At 41.7% G+C, this 26,751-nt stretch overlaps 1 protein-coding gene across 1 annotated transcript in view; it reads left to right on the top strand.

Annotated features, from left to right (window-relative positions):
* The window catches only part of gtf2ird1 (GTF2I repeat domain containing 1), a 57,212-nt gene that overhangs the window by 3,924 nt on the left and 26,537 nt on the right, over positions 1–26,751 (top strand). The window contains exons 2-9 of the mRNA XM_080749880.1: positions 6,432–6,561; positions 9,549–9,690; positions 11,249–11,425; positions 12,490–12,673; positions 19,569–19,891; positions 22,145–22,240; positions 23,534–23,617; positions 25,776–25,959. Of these exons, the coding sequence (XP_080606006.1) occupies positions 6,436–6,561; positions 9,549–9,690; positions 11,249–11,425; positions 12,490–12,673; positions 19,569–19,891; positions 22,145–22,240; positions 23,534–23,617; positions 25,776–25,959 (1,316 nt within the window). The 5' untranslated portion in view covers positions 6,432–6,435. The remainder of the gene's footprint in view (positions 1–6,431; positions 6,562–9,548; positions 9,691–11,248; positions 11,426–12,489; positions 12,674–19,568; positions 19,892–22,144; positions 22,241–23,533; positions 23,618–25,775; positions 25,960–26,751) is intronic.

Raw genomic sequence — 26,751 nt, 5'->3', positions numbered from 1 at the left:
GTTAACCCATTTAGACGGGGAACGCATTATTAGGCATTATTTTGTGCTTTAACTATTGAAAAATAGCAGATATACAAGCTCACAGCGCGGCACCGAGTGCCGCGCTGCAAGCTTGTAGATCTGCTATTTTTGAAAAATCTTGAATGTTTTTTTTGTTTTGTTTTTAAACCTATGTTTCTATGTCAGTGGTGCTCAAACCTTTTCATGTGAAGGACGCCTAAAATGACATGTATTTGGCCACGGACCCCCATCTAAAAATATTTAGTTCCAGGGACCCCCAGAAGCAAAATGTGAGTTACAAATGTTTGCTTAAAAAATACATATGCAAAGATTTTCTCACATTTTCACGACTTTTCAAAAATAGCAGATCTACAAGCTCGCAGCGCGGCACCCAGCTTGTATATCTGCTATTTTTCAATAGCTAAAGTATAAAATAATTAAGGCCCCTCCACCTTGGGCCCTAGTAACTCAGTCCCACCCACCCACCCCGCCCCCCCTTGTGACGCCCCTGGCCAGCATCACACAGATGTTTGTCCCATTAGAGAACAACATTGTTGACTTGATGCCCAGTGGGTTTCAGGCTTTTTCTCTGGGGGACTCATGGGTTTCCTTCAATTCCAAAGTGATGTAGTTTCCATCGCTGACATCTGTAAATAGTGCAATTACAGTGCAATAAATGTTCACTCTAACAAACAAACTCTGACTCACCCTTTACACCCAATGGTCATTTACTGGGTTATCTGGGCTGCCCGTAAAACACAGTTATAACATATTCTACCCCTCAGTAAGTTGTGGTTGTGCTTCCTTGTGATTTGTAATAGATATATAGTATATTACAATGATGACACAGTTGCAGGCAGTTACGATTATAGAAGGGCATTATTTTCAAAGATTGACTATTGACTAAAGACCCTTATTGACGTAGATCAATAAACAGAAATGTATACTGTTGACTAACTCCACACACACACACCTACTGTATAACCACAGGAGAGCATCAAACCATCATGACCACTCTTGGAATTTGACAGTATATGTAATTTGTGAAACCTAAACCAAATATTATACATGCAAGGCTCTTGCCTCTTTGCATACTGGTGTTAAGTGAGAAAGAAAATGCAAAACAGCTAAGGGAACACACTTGTGTCATAAAATGAATTTGCCTAGGGACTGTGGGTAACATGTCATTAGGTCGAGCAACCTTTGGATCGACCACCGAACTCTAACCCAAACCCTAATCCTAACCTCAGTAAAACTATGCCTAACTCTAACCCTAACCCTAAACCTAACCTCAGTAACCATGACGCGGGTGATTATCTAACCTGCCGACGCTCGCGGGTGATTATCTAACCTGCCGACGCTGTTCGACCCAACGGGAGTTCGACCTATGGGGCAGTCCCCCATAGCTTGCCTGATATCTTTGACTGGCTAATGGACGTTAGACTTACAGTATTCAATGATCATTTGAAGTGACTGCACTGCACTGATGTATTGTACATAATTGTAATTGTTTTAATGCCACCGTATGGCATTGATATATTGTGGAGATCATATTCTATATTATTGTAATGGAATTCTCAGTTCCCACATGCCCAAATGTGGGAACTGGAATGGATCCACACCAATTTAGAGTTTTGTGTCGACTTATACTGGGCTTGCTTGTAGATCTGCCATTTTCAGCGCACGACACTGCCGTGCAACCAAGCATAAATCAACTTTTCCCCTGTTATCCAGAAAAGAAATCAGGTCATTTACAAAATTTGGGGGCACACAATTGTGTTTTTACAGTAGCATACAGTAGTGTCCACAGGAGTACATACAGTAAAAAGCCTACTGCTACTGTTCCTAAGAGAGTCCAGTGACTGACTGCAGTCAACTGTATGCATATAATAAAATACTATCTATGTGTGTGTGAGAGCAGGAGACTGAGCAGCATTTATATGTATGAAGGATGTAGAAATAAATAATCCATAGACTGTCACTGTACGACCAAACAAATAAGAATGACAAACCCACAACAAGTGACAATGACGCTATAATCCAAGGAAGAATTCAAATGAATACCTGCTTATACATCATGTGTTTGACTAGATGGCTGACATTAGTGGTGGCCGTTAGCTCGTGTAAAATCACTAAAGTGAGAATGGTATTTATTTAACAGGAATAGTTGAGTAAACCGATGTTCCCAGTTCTCACCATATTCCTGTCAAACAATGGCCGTGTGTTGTAAAGTTTAGCCAGCAGTGAGGTCTAGATTCCTACTGAAGGACAGGCACAGAGCTGCAGTGTGAGTGATGGAACAGTCAGTGTACACACACACTACACACTGTCTGGGAGCAAATGAGGGCGAGTCGAAACAGACTATGAGCCCGATGTGCTCTTATCTTCACACTAAACACCCATAATCCCATAATAATTGGCATAATCTTTGTTTCGCTCTTTGCAGAACGACAATACTGCTTGAGAAGGGAGATTTCAAGATGATGATTGTTTTTTTTTACAGAAATCATAAATAAAATGGTATATCCACCTGTTTCCGCGGGAAATTACTGTCGAATTATGTGTGGGACACATCCAGAGAACAGCTGACATACAAGCTCACGTCGCGTCACAGATGCAACCGTTGTGAGCTTGTAGATCACACTCGGCTGCGACGCCGGAACTGCCGCCCACCTACTGCACAATGCACGATGGGACGTTGGAAACTTGTGGATATAAAAAAACTAATAAGAGATCAGAGGCGTGGCAGAATATATCCACCAAGGCTTAAGACCCTTTAATAGGCCCCCCTTCCCTAACCCTCGTGCCGTATTAGGATTTCCAGGATATTGGCCTAATTTGGGTCAAGAGCCAACCAACAGGAGGGCTTTTCTCCAAATGTCCTGAGCTTAAGTTTGTTACAGAACAATTGACTGTCACAATTTGTCATCCCTGTAACAGTCAGATGATGAACCTTAAAGCCTAAATCCTACGCAGTTAACCAATCCATCTGCTTGAGAAATTTGCATTAAAATAAATGTCATGGACTACAGAAATGGGGCTATTAAAGGAAAATGTTCTTTAGAGTCTGTACTACTTTATATTGGTATAATAAGTGAGTACGATAATTGAAATGAATATTTCACTAAGTTCCAATAGTTTGGTAGTACTTAAGAAATTGATAGTGCACTATAGAGTTATGCTGATTAATGTCACCTAAAAAATGATATTGCAAAAGGTCTATGCTGGTTAATGTCACCTACCTAAGTTGTACAGTAGTGAAGAATCCTCATCCTCATGGCAGACAAACGGTGCACTTGTTGACTGAAAAATATCGTCGTTGTCGGGTGAAAACCTTGTATGTCCAAAACCGTTCGTTTAGCAATTATCATTTTAAAAACTATTTAAACTAGTGAAAACAGCCGATCTACAAGCACACAACGCCTCGCAACGCTGTTTTCACTACTTTTGTGCGACGGCCTTGTATGATGAAGCAGGGCTTTACTTTGCGAAAGAACATACAAACATTGAAACTAGGAGATACGAGGTTTCTGCCCGACAACGACGATATGTTTGTTGAAAACAGATAACAGATGTGTTAATTGGTGAATGGATTATGGATGCATGTGAAACAAGATAAACTGCTTTTTCAACTTGGCAGCCAGCAATTAATTGTTAAACCAAAGCACAGATTGGTGTGCTTTATACCTGACAAGCTTATCAATTAGAATTAGAATGCCTTTTTTTTTTTGCTAATCAGATCATTCTACTGGAATTCATCATCTTGTAACAGTACTCCTTAGTCTACAATACAGTAGTTGACTAACTAGTCCTATGATCTCGGTGGAACCAGTATTCATATGGCGTCTGTGTCTGTGTATAATGCAATTTTGGGTCATGGCTGCCCCATAATGCTATAAACTACAGATTAGAGTCTTAGGATGTCATTGCTAGTAAGACGCATCAGGGCGACATGCGGCCGAGAAAATGTGTACATGTACGTCGTCGTCTACACGTCCAGACGGACGCACACGGACAAGCTGTGACGTTTCTCATAGTAAAATGACACCTGTAGATTCCATTTTGACAAAAGATATAGGACAGGATATTATGTCCTAAAGAATTGCAGTCTTTTGTCTGTAGCTAGCTTGATATAGATGTGACCATATATTGTATTGTTTTCCATACACTGAATTGTAGTCGAGGACATTGACCTTTATACTCGAGCTTCCTCTGGTAAACAAATGACAGGTCTGTTTTGAGCTCTGTCTAACACCCTCCCTGCCCCCCCTCACTGCTTTTTTTTTTTTAAGATATGAGTGAAAGAGGCCATCTATTTCAAGCCCATAATAAGTTAGGAGGGGCTTAATGTTTACTGTGCCCTCAGGGGAGGCAGAATTAGACAGGCAATATAGGCTTGGCCAGGCTGCTACAGCTGAGGCCATCTCTTCTCCTACCTCTCCCTGTTGGGTCTGTGGTTTGGGCTTGCCCGGAGGCTAGCATAATGGCTCCCAGTGTCTGGAGAGATTAAAGGCCAGAGCTGCATTGTTCAAATGCCCCGAGATTAGTTTCCAAGGAGACGGATTTCAGTTGCCATGAGAACACAGTGCCTGGATTTAGGTTTGCATTTCCCCCCCCCCCCCCCCCCCACCTTCAACTTTTATCTCTTTCCCACTTTTCCTGTCCGACACTTTATTTATTCCATCTTCCGTCTATCCAGATAAACGTTGTTTTGTCGCGCTACTTTTCAACACAGTTTTGGTGGCACGCACTTGAGCCATATGTCAAATCGACCGGCTTCATTGGGAATCGTGTGCTTGCATTTTGCTAAGAGATACGTTATATATATATATATATATATATATATATATATATATATATATATAGTTTAATTTATATATTAATTTATTAGTGCATAAATGTTCTCAGTTGACTTGAATGGGAAAATGCAAAAACAAAACTTTTCCCAAATATGGAAATGACTGACTTCATAGATGTCTGACGTCATAGACCACAATGGACTGACTGACATGGAAGCCATCCAAGACATGGGCTTAATATTCTCTATATAGGCCTACTGTTTCTCCATATATGGGCATAAAAGGGTCAAGGACTGACACAGATAATTCATTTTCCCCATTGACTTGAATGGGGAAAATGTAAGACGGAATTAATTTGCAAGGGTGAGTCGCGTACAAATGTCCCTTTTTTTCTTTTTCTTTTTTATTTAACAAAAAATAAAAGAGAATTGTTCAGCTTGTTTGCTTATGATTTTAAATTCCACCATACATTAGTTTGTCCCGTATGTGCCATTTAGATCTACATTATAGGTTGGTTAGCTTGTGGAATAAGTGGAATTAAATGCTTGAGCAGCATTTTTTTGCACCTTCGAAGAGAATCATTGGACACATTAAGCTGAATGAGCTTTAGCCCTAGTGGGGTGACAGAGCTATAAGTAGCCGCTTTCAAATAGATGTGACGGATTTTTAGATATTAGCACATAAAATGGGGCTATTACCAACACCTTTAAAACCTCTTTAGTAACACCCCCATTCCCTTTCCAGAGCGGTTCACCTGTCTTGAGCCTTAATATCAAACTGATATGTGCTTGCTGTTTCTCAAAGTCAAACCCCACAACCAACCTGTTTTCTTATCAGAGAAAAATAAGAACCCTTTTCTTAAGTGTCGGACCTCAGTGCATACAAACACACACACACATGCCTACATGAATGCTCTCTCAAGCCCTCTTAACCAGTGGTGTAAAGTAACTAAGTAGATTTACTTTAGTACTGTAGTACAATTTTGAGGTATTTGTACTTGAGTCTTAACAATTTCCCATGCCTTTACTTCTACTCCACTGCATCTTGGATTCAAATATTGTACTTTTACTCCACTACATTTATTTGAACACTGAAGTTACTACAGTATTTTCTGGACTATAAGGCGCACCTGACTATAAGGCGCACTGTCAATGAATGGTCTATTTTCAAAATGTTTTCATATATAAGGCGCACCTGACTATAAGGCGCACATAATAGACGCTATCGTTGCGTTATGCATCCAACAGATGGAGCTGTGCTAAAGGGAATGTCAATGTCAATGAATGATCCATATATAAGGCGCACTGGACTATAAGGCGCACTGTAGTTTTTTGAGAAAATTAAAGGCTTTTAAGTGCGCCTTATAGTCCGGAAAATACGGGTAGTTATTTTGTGGATTTGGATCATTATTGCAAAACATACAATAACCACTTCAGCCATATATATATATCACTTTTGGACATTTGAAAAATAGACGATCTACAAGCTCACAATGCGTCACGATGCAACGCATTGTGAGCCTGTAGATCTGCCGTTTTCAAACCATGCAAAATGTAAAACATTTGAGGGTACATTTCCCACCACTGCTGACCTAATAGTCTTGTGTTTTTTTTTTGCGTTGGTTTCCCCCAGAGGAATGGCTCAGATGAGGAAGCTGGTATGTGAGGGCATCAGGACCAACTCCCGGGCTGAGGTACCGGTTCCGCTGGTGTCACCCAGGCAGGAGATCCTCACCAGCCTGGTGTCAGCCTTGGACTCGGTGGTATGTTCCAACTCCCTTCCATCGTGTTGTGTGTTACGTACGCTAGGGCATTCACGAATAGTGATTTTTTAGTATTCGAATTATTCGACCTCAAAGTATTCGAATAGTCGAATATTCGACAGGACTGGCCAAACTGTCAAATATTAAGTAAGCAAGAGGCAGACATTGTGAAAATAGCCGATCTACATGCTCACAACGCCTCGCGTTGCGAGGCGTTGTGAGCATGTAGATCTGCCATTTTCACAATATTCATCAGTGGAACCGAGTCACATTAATACCTACAATTCCAAGGGCTTGTCAGGGTGGGGGTCCCCAGTTCAAATATGTTTATTTTGGGGGTCACGGCCTAAAAAGGTTTGAGAACCCCTGGTATAGAGCATTAACAAATTCATTCACCAGGGGCATTGACAACTCATTCTTATGACTTAATATCTAGCCAAGCTTTATAAACTATAGAGAATACAATAAAAAAAATAATAAAAAAGCGAATATTCGACTTCGGTGAACAACATCGAATAGTGACTTTGATATTCAAATAGTTGGTGAATGCCCTAATGTATGCCCTTATATGGTGTCTAGGGTCAATAGGGTAACATAGCGTAAAAATATTACAAACGGAAGTAGCAAAAAAAAATTACATTTATTATGACCACACAAGGGTTAAATAAAACAGGGACAACTCAACGTCAGGGTGGCCAAGGCCAAAATACGCCCTACCTAAAAAATAAGCTAAACTACACACAAAGCAAAACTACAATCTAATTAAGCTCCCTACCTAAACAAAAACAATCAGGGAAAAGGGGATAAAGTAAATGGCGGCACACCCCTACGTGTTTCCCTTGTAATGAGAAAGGTTTGAAATGCAATTACCGCCCGGTAGGTTTCCTAACTAAGGATCACTTGTGTTAGAATTGTCTGACTTTAAAACACACAGTAATAAAGTTAGCACCAAGCAGCAGATACAGCACACAGTCTACAGACAGTAACAGCTAACTACTAACAAAAAGGGACAGATGGCGAGCAAGAGAGCTGAAGTGGCGTTCATCTCAGGTTTTTATGCTGGCTGGTTGATTGAGGAATGAGGCCCAGGTGTGTCCCCAAGCTCCACGCCGCTCCTCCAATCTCAACTGCCACTCCCACAAGGGGAACAGACACTGGACGCAGAGGCGAGGCGGCGCAGAGGCGAGGCGGCGCGGAGGCGGCGCGGAGGCGGCGCGTCAAAACATACGGCCCCATTATTTTCAATGAACTAACCCACACCGGCGGTGTCAGACGCGCGCAGCCGCGGGTCTTCCGCCTCGCCTGCCGTGCCGATACACCGCTGTTCTATTTCTACAGCGTTGCAGCGCGGTGAACATGTTCTCCCATGGTTCTCCCCACCGGGGGAAATGGATGTGCTGTGTGGCAGCGCGCCGCATCCAGTTGGGGTTACCACGCGGCACTTCACATGCGTTGATACCGCAACGCTACGCTGCGCAGCCGCCCGCGTCCAGTGTGTGCTCCCCTACAGTCAGTCATGATGCAGCACTGAAACACTGTACCTGGGTCATAACATTGTGCAAGTTGCGTTCTACTGACAAGTGGCAATGCCATGTCAAATTGGAAAGGGCGACTGCATAGGCAGATTTGATTTGCACAACATGTTTATTGCTTTGTCATAAAAAAATCAACATTTATAAACAATGTATTTAAAAGGCTAAATGTCATTTAGATAGCATGTTATGTAGACAGTTGCAAGATCATTTGTAGACCTGACATCCAATATTGTGTATTGTTTAAATGTGTACAGATTATAGATGTTTCTTTTGATATTATACTGTTTAGACCAGGGGTCTTCAACAGGGGGTCCGGGACCCCAAGGGGCTCCTCAGAGTTACTGCAGGGGGTCCTCCAAATCTTTGTGTGATAGAAACGTTGTTCTCCTTTTTTATATTAGCGTCCATATTCTGAGAACTTTATCCAAAAATAGCAGCTCTGCAAGATCACAGCTTGTAGATTGGCGATTTTCGGCAAAGAGAGCAAACTAAGTACAGAGTGAAAGGTCAAGTTTATTAAGTATTGACCGTTCAAGCGGTTAAATATCTGAGAACACAAATTGACTGTCAAACAATGAAACTTTATGGAATCTATGAACAGGTTGTGGGGGTCCCTGCTCCATCTCTCTCTCAACTGAGGAGTCCTCGGCCTAAAAACGTTGGAAGACCCCTGGTTTAGACTGATGATGGGTTCTTGGTTTACCTATGATCCTAGATTACCATTTCTATGCGTTTGATGTATTACCTCATGTTTTTCTGGTTTACTGAAAATCGCTCTGGATTACGAGCGTCTGCTAAAACCTAATTGCCTAAATTGTTAATTAAATCAGATCAGATCAAAGTTGCAAATGACCCGAAAACTTTTAATATCAATCGTGTTATTTAGGAAACAGAAATAAAAGGACATATTTACTCGCGACCCATAAAAAGTGGACACACTGTTTGGGAAGCAGTGATAGATTCTAAACCTCTACATCAGGGGTCTTCGTTTTCAGGCCAAGGACCCCTTAGTTGAGAGAGAGATGAAACGGGGACCCCCACAACCTTATCATAGATTCCATATAGTTTCATTGCTTGACAGCACAATTATCAGTGTATGTTGGATTCATGTCAATTTGTGTTTTCAGATATTTAACCACTTGAACAGTCAAGACTTAATAAACTTGACCTTTCACTCTGTACTTAGTCTGCTCTTTTTCCCCTCTACACCAAACCTCTTTGCCAAAAATAGCCGATCTTCAACGCCGTTGTGAGCTTGTAGATCTGCTATTTTTGGCAAAAGTTCTCAGAACTTCTCAAATGGTTAATATAAAAAAGGAGAAAAAAAGTTTTTATGATTTGGAGGACCCCCTATAGTAACTATGAGGACCCCCTAGGGGTCCCGGACCCCCTGTTGAATACCCTTGCTCTACACACAGTATGCATGACTGATAAACTGGCCTCTCCCTGCAGTGCATGGCCATGTCCAAGCTCAACGCGGAGGTGGCGTGCGTGACCGTGCACGAGGACAGCGTCATCGCCGTGGGCACAGAAAAGGGCCGAGTGTTTCTCAACTCCAGGAGGGAAATCCAAACAGATTTTTACAAGTTTTGCCGTAAGTTCTATGCTCTCTGCTTGTGCGTCGCTGTTCACGGCACTTCACTTTTGTATGATCAGTACCTGAGAGCAGGGGCGTCACACCAAAATTCTGGGCCCTGCGGGTACAAGGATTCACTGCGGGCCCCCCATGAATGTTAACTATTGAAAAATAGCAGATATACAAGCTCACAGCGCGGCACCGAGTGCCGCGCTGCGAGCTTGTATATCTGCTATTTTTGAAAAAATCGTGAAAATGTGTGCAAGAAACCTATGTCAAGGACCCCCAAGATGATATGTATTTGGCCACGGACCCCGATCTCAAAATATTTAGTTCCAGGGACCCCCCAGAAGCAAAATTTGAGTTAGAAATGTTCGCTTAAAAAATACATAATATTCAAAGATTTTCACAACTTTTCAAAAATAGCAGATCTACAAGCTCGCAGCGCGGCACTCGGTGCCGCGCTGTGAGCTTGTATATCTGCTATTTTTCAATAGCTATAAAGTTACTAGGGCCCCTCCACCTTGGGCCCCGGTAACTCAGTCCCACTTTCCTACCCCTTGTGACGCCCCTGCCTGAGAGTACTATTGTGTGCCAGGCAGTCTCACCAGGACGTATTATCTTTGCTATTGCATGAATGCCAGTTCAACTATCCACAATCCACAACATTTTATACCAGCTATTTCCACCCCAGTACCACAATGATTGCATAGAAATCAGCAAATGGCTCAATTTCACAATTTGACTCTTGGCAGCAGTGGTTCCCAACCTTTTATGGATCTGGGCCACTTGAACATCCTGGCTGTGCTCACAATTTGGCTAATATACTGCATACTTTGTCGTTTGACAGTGTTGTGCATCCAAAACATCGTTCTGCAGGCTTGTAGATCGTCTGTTTTCGGTGAGCGACACTGGCACGCAGCAATGTATCCATCAGGCCTTAGCTTGACTGAGCCTTGCAGGATTTGCTTTTGTCCAGTGGTGTAAAGTAACTGAGTACATTTACTTACACTTTTGAAGTATTTGTACTTTACTTGAGTATTTCCAATTTCCAATACTTTTACTTCTACTCCACTACATCTCAGATCCAATTATTGTAGCTTTACTCCACTACAATTATTTGAAAACTTTAGTTACTAGTTACTCTGCAGGTATAATTTATAATATTATAAAACATACATAAACCACTTTAGCCTTATTGTATACCTAGGCTGTTTGAAAATAGACGATCTACAAGCTCACAACGCGTTGTGAGCTTGTAGATCTGCTATTGGCCGGGCCCTAACTGGGCATGCAGGCCCGAGGCCCTACCTGGCCCTACTAGTTAGCATACATTTTAGGCCCTACCCGGCCCGTAAAAATCGGGTTAGGTCGGGTATGGTCGGGTCTATAACAGAGTAATAGTAATAAAATAATATATACAAATATATTTTCTTTTTTCATTGAGCCCGAGGCCCTACCTGGCCCTACTAATTAGCATACATTTTAGGCCCTACCCTACCCTAAATGTCGGTCGGGTTCGGGTATGGTCGGGTTCGGGCAGAATTTGAGAACTCTACTTGTCATGTGGTTGCAGGTGTGCCCTGTTTGCACACGTTGACGACAACAAACGCCCATACCAAAGTCCAGGACGGTGAGCTGGTTAAGATGAACAAGGATGCTGAACACGGCAAGCAGAGGAGTCCATCAGATGTCCAGTCCAACATCTTTGTCCTGAGGAAGATGGTGGAGGAGGTCTTCACTGTTCTTTACAGTAAGGAGTCGCTCGTTGCTAATGAAACGGGGAGCGTCGCGTTGTTACGACGTTCGATAGTTTGACGTCACATTCATCCGACGCTGGTGAATGCAAACCTGGTGAAATGCTAACCTGCCGATGCTGGTGAATGCTAACCTGGTGAATGCTACTATGCCTGAACCTAACCCTTACCCTAACCTCAGTAAAACTATGCCTAAAGGGCTTTGCACACAGGTGCGATTTCCAACCATTGCATTTTTTTTTCCGTTTGCTGCATGATTAAAACGCATTGGATTGGGTGTACAATGCTGTGCGGAATCCGCGCTGCGGATCCGAAAAGAAGTCATCAAAGGAGCGATGAGTTTTTAGCGCATGCGAAAAGACGCACAAATCGAACTGGGTTCGATTGGGGGAAAAAACGCACTGCGGCAGCCACTTGCCGCACGGCAAATTCGGAGCAGGTGTGCATGAGGTCATAGAGAATCATTGTTTTCTTTAAAAAATGAAATCGTCTGTTTTTTTCGTGCGGAAAATCGCGCCTGTCTGCATAGTCCTTAAACCTAACCCTAATCATAACCCGTAGGCGGACTAATGGGACGTAGACATATCGAGATTTTACCAGTAAAATGTGTTTTGCTAGTTGGGACCCCATTAAACTCTTAACCTTTTACCATACTTATTTCTCCCCTTGCTATTATCGTCACAGTATACCATATATTTCAAAATGGTGCTATTGAAACGTACATTAATTAATATTAAGATTACATGGCCCTACTCCTAAAAACAAGTGTAATTTGACATACTCTGGCTTTTGTGGACAATAGGTAATAACTTTAAATTTGTTCAAATGTAAGATAACATTATAACTTAAGATGTGAAAGAGTCTGCCATAACAGGGAAATGTTTTTGGGGTGCCTGGTGGCTCAGCCAGTAAGTGCACAGACCACAATGCTCCATGTGAACGCATTGACCTGGGTCTTACAGAAGTCTATGCTGGCTATTCGCCATACGCTGAAGTAGTGCTTTAAGTCGAGTGGATTGTGTGGTATGTGCTAGCTAGTTTCTGTGTTGTGATATACAAGGTGAGGCTTTGGGGAAGAGCAGCCTGGTCCCTGTGCCTTATGAGTGGCTCCAGAAGGACCCCAGCTCTGTGGTGGCCCACGGCCTGCCTGAGGGAGTTAGCCTGAAGAAGCCCTCTGAATACGACACCAAGACGCTAATGAAAATCCTGGAGCAAAGCCATCGCATCCAATTCACAGTGAAAAGGTGAGGCTCTTGAATGTCCTCCACATTGTGCATCATCACAAAACACTGCATTGATTAGTTGTGCTTTAAGTTTTGCTATTTGTGTTATGAGCATTGACTGCTTTTCAACACTTTATATTATATATATATATATATATATATATATATATATATATATATATATATATATATACAGTATATATATATCGTCGTTGTCGGGTGGAAACCTTGTATCTCCAAGTTTCAAATGTGTACTTTCTTTCGCAAAGTAAAGCCCCTATATATATATATATATATATATATATATATATATATATATATATATTCTTCTTTTTTTGTACCTTGCTTTTTTCACTGTACAAACAGTACTTTTTTCCCCCTTGGGATAATAAAGCCAAAGTTATCTATCAATCTATCACTGCCACAGGAAGAAAGAAAATGCTCGAATATAAAGGTTAGAGGACATTTGAATCAAATTCAAATAAATAAACAATAAAAACATTGGTAGGCCTATTGATATTGCGAAACCTTTAGTGTGGATACAGGAAAAGCTTTGATATGCTGTTGAGTGCGCACCTCTCAGTTCTACATCCCACGTATTATGCATCGCATTGCAGTGCTTGATAACAGAATAAAGGAGATTATGAGTCAAACATGGTAAAATGTGACTGTGTCACTGCAGCAGCAAAAGATGCGGTACAAATAAAAGTTAACATGTCAAAATCCAGGTCCTGCTTTTTAACTAGGATAAAAACCAACCTAGACCTTATGATTATGATTCGTGGGGACAGTTTTAACAGATCATAACCAATAAAAGCTTTTGCAACAAGTACCGCATTTTCTAAATAGAAAAGCAAAATGTGAAATATTGCTCGGCAAGCTCTGCAGAGCAATGCTGGCAGAACAAGCAATATTGCTTAGATTAAGTCTGTGTGAATGCCTTAATAATTAATCGAATCGGCTTCTAACTGGCAGTCAGCAAAACCACCAAACGGTCTGTCTATTTGTTGGTTCAAAGCAGAGGAGGAAAAAGTACTCACATTTTTTACTTGAATAAAAGTATCAATACTGCAATGTAGAAATTCAGAATTCAGAATGTACTTGAGTAAAAGTATGAAAGTATTGGCATCAAAATGTACTTAAAGTACCAACAGTAAAAGTACAAAATGTTTGAAAATAGCAGATCTACAAGCTCACGCGTTGTGAGCTTGTAGATCAGCTATTTTCAAATAGCCAAGGTATACAATATGGCTAAAGTGTTTATTGTATGTTTTATAATATCATAATTTATATCTGCAAAGTAACTTGTAACTAAAGTTTTCAAATAAATGTAGTGGAGTAAAAGTACAATATTTGGATCCCAGATGTAGTGGAGTAGAAGTAAAAGTATTGGAAATTGGACATACTCAAGTAAATTACCAATACCTCAACATTGTACTTAAGTACAGTACTTAAGTAATATACTTAGTTACTTTACATGAAAATAATGCAGGCATATGCATATTTAGCCTTGTTCATTTTGGGAAAAAACTAAGATGTAAGTACTGTGGCCGTTTGAAGGACTTCATCTCCATGTGTTCTGTGTCTTCATTCATAAGTGCTGTCACATGTTAAATGGTAGAACGCATTAAGCCTAAGGCCCTAATGCGTCCCATTACCTCTTTTAGTAGGTAATGAGATTCAATTTAAACTAGTGAATGCCTTCAATACATGATGACACATTCCAAACGAGCAAAGAAATGAATGAAATGCGATTTACCCTCACCAAAAGTTAAAGCCAATTGTTCAGATTTACCGTGAGCCCTACAGTAATAGCCCACCTCGTTTTCTTATTCACACGGTCACACAGGCCTTAATAGTTGACCTGCTATATTGCTGTTTAGGGTTTCGGGCTGCTTTCATGCGCAGTTGCAACTCTGTAAGGTTCTCTGGTTGCCTGGCTTTTAAAATGGAGCAAGATATAATTAGATTGTAGACTTGAGATGATCCTAAATGTTTAAAGTATTAGTTAGTTCATTAACATATGGGAAGCCAAGGTTTCTAACATTTCTAGCTGTTGCTGCTGCCGTCGTTCACTTTCGCTTTAATTTTGAAGAGCCTCGGAAGCTTCGTGCGTGTGCACGTGAGTGTCCACTGACGATTGAGGAGGATAATCCATTTGTTTACAAACGCTCGCGAAACTAAAATCCAAACCGGGGTCGACCATCGCGGTAACGTGTCGCCGTGAAAACAGGCAGATCTCTGCTTCCCTGGCGTTCTTTGCACCTTATTCATAGATAAAGCCCTTTTTATGTTTCAGCATAGAATAAAAATCAATGCAGCCTAGACCATCCATTTTGTCTCTCTGCGAGCCACGTTATGACGTATGGACCAGGGTCTTTCACAGACAACACAACATGCGCGCAGCAGCACGCTGCACAGTTAACCCTTTGTCTCGTTCCTGAACGAGACAACTCCTTTTGGCTCAGCGACCTCCAGTGGCCTTATCTCGTTACTGAACGAGTTTGGCCCTTGGGTGTTAACAACCTAGCAATTGGATAGAGGTTTACGTAGGTTTAAGTCAAACTGACCAGGCATATATTGGTCATTTCTATCACGTACTGTAGACCAGTGGTTCTCAACCTGTGGGTCGGGACCCCCAGGGGGGTCCCCAAATGATTTTGGGGGGTCCCCAGATGATTAACTTAATGTGCAATGTTGTTTTCTCACTCAACAGCAAAAAGTTGAGGTGTATAGAGGGTATCTACACATTTCTTAATTCACAGTCGAAGGACTTTTTAATCCCTCTAAAATTACAAATTAAACGTTGGCCAAATGGTCAAATATTAGAGGCAGAAATTGTGAAAATAGCCGATCTACATGCACACAACGCCTCGCAACACGAGGCTGCGAGGCGTGAGCATGTAGATCGGCTATTTTCACAATAGAACCGTGTTATAAAAAATGTAATGCCTCAACTCTAACCCAGTTAAAATATGATTATTTTGGGGGTCACGGCCTGAAAAGGTTGACCACTGACCACTGCTGTAGACAACAATGGAATGGAAAATATGTAGTGGCAGTGTTGCCCAAGATAGAAAGTAGAAATACTATCATTACTGATACAGAATGAATGGGGTGGTTATGAATTCTATAGAGCAGTGGTCTTCAACGTTTTCAGGCCAAGGACCCCTTAGTTGAGAGACAGATGAAGCAGGGACCCCCCACAACCTGTTCATAGATTCCATATAGTTCCATTGTTTGACAGCACAATCATCAGTGTATTTTGAGTTCATGTCAATTTGTGTTTTCAGATATTTAACAACTTGAATCGTCAATAATTAATAAACTTGACCTTTCACTCTGTACTTAGTCTGCTCTTTTTCCCCTCTACACCATACCTCTTTCCCAAAAACAGCCGATCTACAAGCTCAACGCCTCGCAGCGCGAGGCGTTGTGACCTTGTAGATCTGCTGTTTTTGGCTAAAGTTCTCAGAATATGGATACTAGGGTTCAAGTTGTTAATATAAAAAGGATTGGAAGATTTGGAGGACCCCCTGTAGTCACTCTGAGGACCCCCTAGGGGTCCCGGACCCCCTGTTGAAGACCCCTGCTATAGAGCGTCGCAGCGGAAGTGGATTCCTGGGGTCACTTAATATTCCCCATTCATTTTCGCCATAGACTTTTACAAATATATTTATAACAATTATGTTAATGTAAGGGTGGCCCAACTCACATTAACTGCCAGTGTTTAAACTGGTACCCTTTTGTCATCACCTCGTTACTGAATTTGCCAATAAATAATTGTAAATACACCTTTTTGGTTTGATGTATATCATTAAGTATTACCATTAGCAGATTATATAATTATAAGTTTCCGACAACGCCACCTCGTTTAAAGAGGAAAGTAAGTGCACAAAAGGCACTACCTTTAAGGACACACAAGTTCGTTTACGGAGTACCAGAGCAATATATATCATGAGGAGAGAATGACCAGGACGACAGTTTGGAAAAGTATAACAATCTTTATTTCTAAAATTACAGCGGCCTCTATCACGCCAAAAACACAATAAAATAAAAGGGAACCCCTACAATCCTACGGCGCCACTAACTAAAACCTAAAAATAAGAACACTGTCAACAATAAAACATCAATTCGACCCCCCCCCTTTTCTCTTATCATATCGTTTCTTGTGACAATTAAAGTGCACTTAATATATGGTACCAGGCTCGTTACGGCCTCAAATCGTAATAGTATAATAGTTACGATTACTAGATATGATGCGAGGAGCGCAGATTAAAGACTATAAGTGTTACTATAACTAAGCAGATATCAAATAATAGAGTATCGTTCAAGCAGGTGGGAATAGTGACTTCTACAGCAGGTGGGATGGCACACACACAGCGACACACAGCTCATCTTCGGTCGTCTACTTCTTTAGTCCACCCATCTGTGAATACAAAGAATACGCCAGTATCCTTGTCGCGACCACTATATAGCTCAACTCTAGGCCAGTGACTTTATCGACAGTGGTGTACAGGATTGGATACTCACACGCAGGCAGGCTTGTGGCCTGCCGCTGCGAATAGTTCGCACGACACCACAGTAGTCACAAGACCCCTCTCGTTGGCCGGGTAGACTGGTTCGGCTCGTCGGGACCCTCTCGCCGTCTCTGGATGGCCCGGACACTGCCTGGTAACGCTGGCACCCGGATCGCCGTCTGGAATCCGCTGCGTTGTAAGGTAAAGTGCTACTCGGTCCTAGCACTGAAGTTCAGTAAGGTTCAACAAGGTTCAGTTCAGTTACTGCATGTCTCGGCCTGTGTCTGTCTCTCCGTTCGTCACAGCCGGCCACCTGAGTCACTTCCCTTCCCTCAGCCCGCTTCACACACTCACACACACGTCTGCACCCCTCGCTCGTCAGAGACAGAATGACTCAGCCTATACTTATAAAGGCCGCCCCTTCACTCCGTCAGTCCCTCATTGGTTAGGCGATGACATCAGTACACACGCATTGGCCGAGCAGCGGCCGCTAGTTATCCTATCAGTTCTCACTTCAGGACACACATGCAAGGAGGAGTTGGTTTAGGGGGAAACAGCATTAGTAACATATCACAAAAGTACAACAATGTATTCAAAAGTAGAAAAACAAAGAGAATACATGGAAATAATAAAGAAAAACAAAAAATAGTAATACCGCTTCCTTTGACCCCCTCACATTAAGCCTCGAACCAAGCCATCCAGGATGGAGGTGAATCATGATCATATAACCTTTGATCCTATGTGAAAACATATTTTATATATATTTGATATACTACATTTAATAAATACCCTTTGTTTAGCGATTTTCAAAATGTTCTTTTCATAGAAAAAAAGGTTATATGGTCATGATTCACCTCCATCCTGGATGGCTTGGTTCGAGGCTTAACATAATTGTTATAAATATTTTTGTAAAAGTCTATGGCGAAAATGAATGGGGAATATTAAGTGACCCCAGGAATCCACTTCCGCTGCGATGCTCTATAGAGTGACCCTTTTCACCGCAGACATTTTGACAGGAACACAACCTGACGGTAATAGCATTAATTGCCCATTTCATTCAGGTGTTATTGTGTGGACAGCTCACTTCATCACGCCGGTGGACAGAAACACCGAAATGAAACACAACTGCAAATACCATTATTATCTGCAGCTGTGTTAACCCATCAAAATGTCTGTGCTGTGAAAAGGGTCTGTGTCGCCAATAAATAGTTTTATGTCAAGCCCTGTCAGGTGAGCCAATTTGTGAAGCGTAATGTCCTTGGCATGTGCACTTGTTGCTTCTTGACTCGTGTCTGTAGGGCTACACCTTTCCATTATTTCCTTTTTTGACTGATCGAATAATTGAAAAGGGTGACTATTTTTATGTTCTATTTTTTGTTGGGACAAATCAATGTGAACACATTATGTGATTAAATCCTGTACGATACTCCGTTGTACAACAGTGTCGCACAAGAAGTAAGCCATTTACCATGAGAGGGAGTGGGTTGTTGTTGGCTGATTTACCACTGTTTCAGGGTTGTGGCACGAGGTGAAGCCGAGTGCCAAACAACCCTGAAACAAACAACGCCTCACGCTGCGAGGTGTTGTAAGCTTGTAGATCGGCTATTTTTGGCAGAGGTTTGTAGAGGGAAAAGAAGAGCAGCATTTGACGGTTCAAGTGGTTGAATGTCTGAAAATACACATTACTCCAACATGATGACAGTGCTGTCAAACAAGTCTTTATCTGCAACACAATGTTATTCAATAGGTAGTGGGGGGTCCCTGCTTCATCTCTCTCTCAGCTAAGGGGTCCTTGGCAATGTTGATTCCGTCGACTAAAACTATGATGAAAAATATTTGTCGATTGCGTTTTTTTCACTGACGAAAAAAAAACTACGCTGTGGTGACTAAAACTAAGACTAAATATATTGACAATTTCGTCAACAAAATAAAAACTAGACAAAATCGTTAGGAAGGGACTAGTGGAGAAGAGTGTCATTTTATGTTTGGTTGCTCTCTGGTGTTGCGTGCTGAAAATAGCAGATCTACAAGCTCACAACGTGACGCGTTGTGAGCTTGTAGATCTGCTATTTTCTGCTAGTGTAAAATCAGTCATTACGATGCCATCAAGGCCTGCCAAGATACATTTTAGTTGACTAAATCAACTGTAGATTTAGTCGCCTAAAAACGTATGATATTTAGTCGACTAAAATTTGACTAAAACTAAAACTTTTCAGTTGACTAAATTATGACTAAAATTAAATGACATTTTATTCAAAAAGAATATGACTAAAACTAAATCAAAATTTGCTGTCAAAAACAACACTGGTCCTTGGCCTGAAAACGTTGAAGAACCCTGGGTTAGTTTTCATTAACTGTACTCCTTTGTGACTGTCTCACGTCTCTCTGCACACCAGGCCAACAGAAGAAGTGTCTCGGGAGGCCTCCAAGTCCAGCAGCACTGACCTCAACCACAACTCCTCGCCAGCGGCCATGACACAGAGCAGTCACGGCCCGGGCCCGGGCAAGGGCACGGCCCAGGCCGCTACCACCACGGCCAGCCCCGCGTCCACAAGCAACTCTGTTCTGTCCAGCTTCCTGTACGGCATGCCCATGTCCTCTAAGCCTCACCCGGATGGCACGCTGACGGACCTCAAACCCACATCCCTCCTTCATCTGGGCAAGGACAGACTGGGCACCTGGGCAGCAGGGGCAGAGCAGGAGTGCGTTATCAGTAATGGTAAGATGCTGTATAAACTAGGATTGGGTTTATGACGACAAGATCTAAAACGATTTGTCGCTACTTCGGTGTACTTTGAATTTCTGTTCTACTATCTTACATGACCCATTTAAAGAGGTGGTGCCATAGTTTTGTACTTTTTCTGGTTTTCATGTTGACAGTATTTCATTAGACCCCCTGGTGTGGTTGTTATGAGCAATTATGTATTCCCTTTGCATTTTGGATTTCTTCCTCAAGGCTGCCATCTTGTGGGTCAAAAGTGTCGATCCAAAAACACAGATAGAGTGACATCACTATATCTGGGGATAATCATCCCCTCCCCTTTTACCATTCACCCAACACCGTGGGTGTGGCTAACTTCAGCTGGGTTACCACCCACCATGACAACCAGGCATAATTAACTGGTGGGTGTGGCCACATAAAAACCTAATTTTAACTCTTTCTGTACACTTTTTTTGGAAAAGAATCTTCCTCTTAGTATAATCATAATACCTGATAATCATGTTTTAGGGGGGGAAAAAATCATTGCACTTCATCTTTAAAAACAGGAAAGCATCTGTTTCATTTTCGATTTTTGCGTTGGCTATTCAAATATAACAGATGTACGAACTCACAGCGCATCACTTTGTGCCACGCTGAAAGATTGCAGTTCTGCTATTTTCATTTTCTTTTTTAACATGTGTGCAAATCTTTGAATATATATTTTAAGTGAACATTTTTAACCTACAGATCCTATACAGCTCTGTTATTTTCACAGAATGTCCGCTTGTTTTCGCCAAAGGTTTAGTCTAATAGGGGTGCTGGGGTTCAAATAGATACAGTACGGTCAGTGAAATGCCAGTATTGACCACTCTGGTAGCCCAATAGCCCTCCCCACTATAAAACTATAGCTAAAAGTAATTTCCTCAACGTATTCACATCACATCACAGTCAGATTTGATTCGTTTATGACCCTTTTTGTTGTCTCACTCTCATCCCTTGGGTCGGTGAGTCTGCGGGATCACACTTTTGAGTGTGGGTGTGGGTGGGTGTGTGTGATGTGATGTCTGGGATATGTTATGGTTTTCTGTCTCGCCCCTTGGTGGCACTGCAGGGCGAGACGTAACCGCCATCAGTCTTGCTATTTAAATGTTTGATAAACAAAAGCTGAAATGAGACATGCTGTTGTTTGAGGTCAGCATCTTTAGGCCTATATCAGGGGTCTTCAACGTTTTCAGGCCAAGGACCACTTAGCTGGGAGAGAGATGAAGCAGGGACCCCCTCTACATATTGTATAAATGTGTGATGCAGATTTTCATCGATTTCATAGATAGATTCATAGAGTTGTTCGACAGCACTGTCATCAGTCTATGTTGGATTCATGTTAATGTGTATTTTCAGGCATTTATACTTAAATCGTCGATACTTTGTAAACATGACCTTTCACTCCGTACTTGGTCTGCTCTTTTTTCTTTTACCTCTACACCAAAACTATTTGCCGAAAATAGCCGATCTAGCGCGAGGCGTTGAGAGCTTGTAGATCTGCTATTTTTGGCTAAAGCTTCCCCTCAGAATAGGGATGCAAGGATTCAAGTTGTTAATTGTTAATGCGTGCGCGTGCGTGCACGTGCGTGCGTGCGTGCGTGCGTGTGTATGTGTGTGCTAACACGTATATTCAACTAAGTCAAATTTCACTCAAGTTGACTGTAGGGCATTAACGACTTGAGATTTTTGCAAGTCGACTCGATTCAGTAAAAAGTTGAGTTGAAGTCGACTTTATCGTTTGATGATGTCATCATATCACACACAACCCCCCCAATTATTTTGGGGGGTCCCCAGATGATTAACTTAATGTGCAACATTGTTTTCTCACTCAATTGCAAACAAACCAACAAAGTTTAAGTATATAGAGGGTATCTTCACATTTCTAAAGTACCAATTTAAGGACTTTTTAATACCTCTAAAATGACAAATTAAACATTGTCCAGATTGTCAAATATATAGAGGCAGAAATTGTGAAAATAGCCGATCCTACATGCTCTCAACGCCTCGCATCGCGAGGCGTTGTGAGCATGTAGATCTGCTATTTTCACAATAGAAAGTAATCCTTTTTTTTTTTTCAACTTCGACTTTCGACTTTCTCTGGTGGGAGTCGACTTGTCGACTTTTTCGTTAATGCCCTAGTTGACTGGCGTTTTATAGAATGTAGGTGTTTGTTTTTTATTTCAGCTGTCATAGAGATGATGTGTTCTGTCTCCTATACTATACTTTCAGATGAGACGACGGGTCTAGCCAGTGACATGGGACAGAGCCCTCCCGGTGTCCACATATCCAAGAGGTTGCTGTTCTCCATAGTGCATGAGAAATCAGGTAATAACATGGTAATTAACACTGGAAATTCAAATGTTATCATTTATTTCATAACCTGTCAGTAAAGTGGGACGGCCCTCCTCAGACAATGTGATTGTACGATTTTTACGCAGGCATAGTTTCACTCTTAATGTTATCTCTCAAATTAATAATCACTGACTAATTTTGGCATACATAACCATTTAAAGTTCTACCATGTAACTTTTTTTATAAAACAAATCTTAAAATTGTCCTAACTGTTAAATCGCTAAAGTTTTAGAACACCCACTCCGTTATTTTCAGCTTCTGAAGCCTTCTCTTTATATGTTTTCTATGATCCTGGCCGTGGACCGGATTTCGCGCCAAAATGACGTAATCTGCATCATCTGTATACGTTGTGTATACGTTGCCCAATCACATCGCCGATCATGCACACATGGTACACTACCGGCCAATCACAGATTATCTGCTCTGGTCTCCAGGAAGCGCCTCCGCTTGGCTACAGTGTTTACCATGGTGAAGGATTTTAACCTCTTAATCCACAAATCCTGGCCAGAAAATTACGTTCTACCATGCGTTCTACCCCTCCACGGATTACTATCGGTCGCGGTGGTTTGCGGCGCCGCTCCGGTGGTCCGCGGCGGTGGTCCGCGACGACTCCGGCCGAAAAACGGCCGAAAAAAGCAATACCGCTACTGACCACTAGTTGAACTTACACAGTATAGCTTTAAGTCCTATGCACTTTGTTGTACAAAGAAATAGCGATCTACAAGATCACAATGTGAGCTTGTAGTTTTTAACAATTCTTCCAATGTTTCGTGGTGTTTTAAATTACATATTCGCTGATAATGACACGAGCAAATACACCAGGATGCACTAAAATAACCAGTGGTGTTAATTTAAGATGATATAAATGGACACCCACCTAAATGAGAAAACATGTCACATTTGAAGCCATTTGTGCAGTTTACAGATTGCCGGCAAGCTTGCTTGGAATGGCAGATACAAAGTAGTTTGTATAATTAAGACTTGACTGCACTATCCCATAATCTTCATGTTTCTACTAAAGTTACTGTCAAGAGTAACCTGATACAGTAATTGTAACATCTTTCCCATTCAAGCTCGCAGAAGATAGAGATGATTAAATCAGAATAAGACTAAAATGAAGTCTTCATTTGACTATCAATAAAACCTTGATCTTGTCTCTTTGAATGACAGGTTGCAAGAGCCATGATTATCCTGTGATTATAGCAACAAGGTTCAGCTTTTACCTTTTATTTTTATATTCATGTTTTTCTTGTCTTCCCTTTCCAGAAAAATGGGACTCTTTTATCCGCGAAACGGAAGACATCAACACACTGAGAGAATGTGTCCAGATCTTGTTCAACAGCAGATATGGTGAGGATATATCCCATTCATTTATTTGAATCAATTTCAACCTAGCATTGCCATTCTTATTGTGAAACATGCAAATCGTCGTTGACGGGTGGAAACCTCGTATCTCCAAGTTTCAAATTTCTACGTTCTTTCGCAAAGTAAAGCCCTGCTTCATCACACAAGGCCGTCGCACAAAAGTAGTGAAAACAGCAGATCTACAAGCACACAACGCCTCGCACCGCGAGGCGTTGTGTGTTTGTAGATCGGCTGTTTTCACTAGTTTAAATCATTTTTAAAATGATAAATGCAAAACAAACGGTTTTGGACATACAAGGTTTTCACCCGACAACGACGAAATGTTCCGGTAGGTGCACAGTAAAATCCTCAGTGTAAATGTATCAATTTGTATATGTTTGTACACTCTCAGGGTGAAATTAACACTCTGGATTTGACTGTGTATCTGTATAATTTTCTTTGAACCAAGGGAATGCCCAAGGAACATTAGGGTCAACCCTGTTGTTTAGAAATCCCCGCTGGATGCTTGCAATGCTGGCTGCAGGTCCTCTAGGTTCTCCGATATTAAAATCTAATTTGCTGCCATCAAATATTCATCCCATAAGATGTCAGTGTCAAAAGTCAGAGCAAGAATTTAGACTTTTTTTTGCCCCCCCTTTGTCAAAGAAATGCCTAAAGGAATAACTCTCCACCTCAAATCTGCATCTTGCTGGAGGTACCGGTAGCTTTTCATCATATGCAACTTCTAAAGTATGTGTTAAAAGAACGAATAAAGCATTAGCATCTGATGTTCAAGTGCACCTCTAATGAATACCATCAGTGTTGGAAAGTAACACATTAGATGCACAATTTTGAGGTACTTACTTTTACTTTACTTTGCAATGTTCAATACTTGTATTTCTAATCCACTAACTCAGAGGCAAATATTGTACTTTTTACTCCGCTACAATTATTTGAAAACTTACGAGTTACTGTAGATTTGAATTATTATTACAAAACATACATAAACCACCTCAGCCCTATTTAAAGTTTGGCTGTTTGAAAATCACAGATCTACTACTGTAGCTCACATTTTCTAAAGATTTTAATACATTTTATACATATCGTCGTTGTCGGGTAGAAACCTCGTATCTCCAAGTTTCAAATTTGTACATTTTTTTTCGCAAAGCAAAAAAGGCTGTTGCACAAAAGTAGCGAAAACAGCAGATCTACAAGCACACAACGCCTCGCAGTAGATCTGCTTGTGCTTGTGCTTGTAGATCGGCTGTTTTCACTAGTTTAAATCATTTTTAAAATGATAAATGAAAAACAAACATTTTTGGACATACAAGGTTTTCACCCGACAACGACGATATGATATACAAGGCCAGCTGAGACTGGGAGGTCGGGGTGTGATGTACTTGTGCATCAAGTGGTCTCACGCTACAGAAACAGGAGATACGCTCCTGCCCTATGGGCCTCATGGCTCTGCAAGGCTTACTTACTTATAACTTTGATAACTTCTGAAACATTCTGCCTAATGAGCACTTTTCTTTTTGGTATTTTAAGTATATTTTGATGCCAACATTTGTGTAGGCCTACTTTGACTCAAGTAAATGTATTATCGGACTTACTTGTAGCAGAGTATTTCTACATTGCAGTATTGATCATTTTATCAGTATAAGTAAAGGAAATTGAACACTTTTTTTCTACCACTGACCACAGCTTCCTCTAATCAAGCGTCTTCAACAGGGGGTCCGGGACCCCAAGGGGGTCCTCAGAGTGACTACTGGGGGTCAATCCTTTTTATATTTACAACTCGAACCCTAGTGTCCATATTCTGAGAACTGTAGCCAAAAAATTGCGGATCTACAAGCTCGCAACGCGAGGCGTTGTGAGCTTGTAGATCGGCTATTTTCTGCAAGGATGTTTGGTGTAGAGGGGAAAAGAGAAGAGTAAAAGGTCAAGTTTATTAGGTAATGACGGCTCAAGTGGTTAATTATCTGGAAACACAAATTGACATGAATCCAAAATACACTGACGATTGTGCTGTCAAACGATGTATGAAAAGGTGATGGGGGTCCCGTCCCGGCTTCATCTCTCTCTCAACTAAGGGGTCCTTGGCCTGAAAACGTTGAAGACCCCCTGCTCTAAAGTCTGCTTTCCTACCATTCTCTGTGTTCAGCTGAGGCGCTGGGTCTGGACCACATGGTGCCTGTGCCATACCGCAAGATAGCCTGTGACCCGGGCGCTGTGGAGATCATCGGCATTCCTGACCAGATCCCCTTCAAGAGGCCCTGCACCTACGGCGTTCCCAAGCTCAAGCGCATCCTGGACGAGCGCCACGGAATCCGTTTCATAGTCAAACGGTAGCGTATATATGCTTTCATGTTCAAAGGGGTCGCTGGGTTCTTCTTCTATTTTGAGTGTGAATAGTCACCACTGCAATGGCCCCGTTTTGCATTTCAGAAAAATCACATTTTCAACTTTATCTCACTCCAAAAATGGATTTGACCGCACAGGATTTGGTGCGACACACCCCTGCTTAAGCAGCTCAGCCCTATATAGAGTTTGTCAGTTGAACATCTTCTTTCCCCCCAGCAGGCTGTACCCTGCTGCTGTCAGCTGAATCACTTCCACTCAGGGACGTGCTGGGCCCCTGATTCAGCCCGGGAAAAAGAGTTGGAGAGGCCCTCATTGCGCGCTATAGAGAGAGATCTCTCTCTATAGCACTGCTGCTACTCAAAGATTTGCCATTTCAGATCATGACAAGTGACAAGCCAGTGGGTCAATTACATGAGTTATATTTCGTCATTGTCGGGTGGAAACCTTGTACGTCCAAAACCATTTTAAAAATGATTTAAACTAGTGAAAACAGCCGATCTACAAGCACACAACGCCTCGCGGTGCGAGGCGCTGTGTGCTTGTAGATCTGCTGTTGTCACTACTTATGTGCGACAGCCTTGTATGATGAAGCAGGGCTTTGCTTTGCGAAAAAATGTACAAATTTGAAACTTGGAGATACGAGGTTTTCTGCCCGACGATTTACTTTGTTGGCCGCCCAGCCCCCAAAATGGAACGAAGGCCGACATTTTATTTTTATTTTTTTCCTAATGGCCGGCCTGGACCAGCCGCGAATGAACCGGCCGTTCGGGAGTTGT

Source organism: Nannobrachium achirus, assembly GCF_963921795.1.
Source record: "Nannobrachium achirus genome assembly, chromosome: 19".
Lineage (NCBI taxonomy): Eukaryota > Metazoa > Chordata > Actinopteri > Myctophiformes > Myctophidae > Nannobrachium > Nannobrachium achirus.
This window is presented reverse-complemented; position numbering and strand designations above follow the sequence as displayed.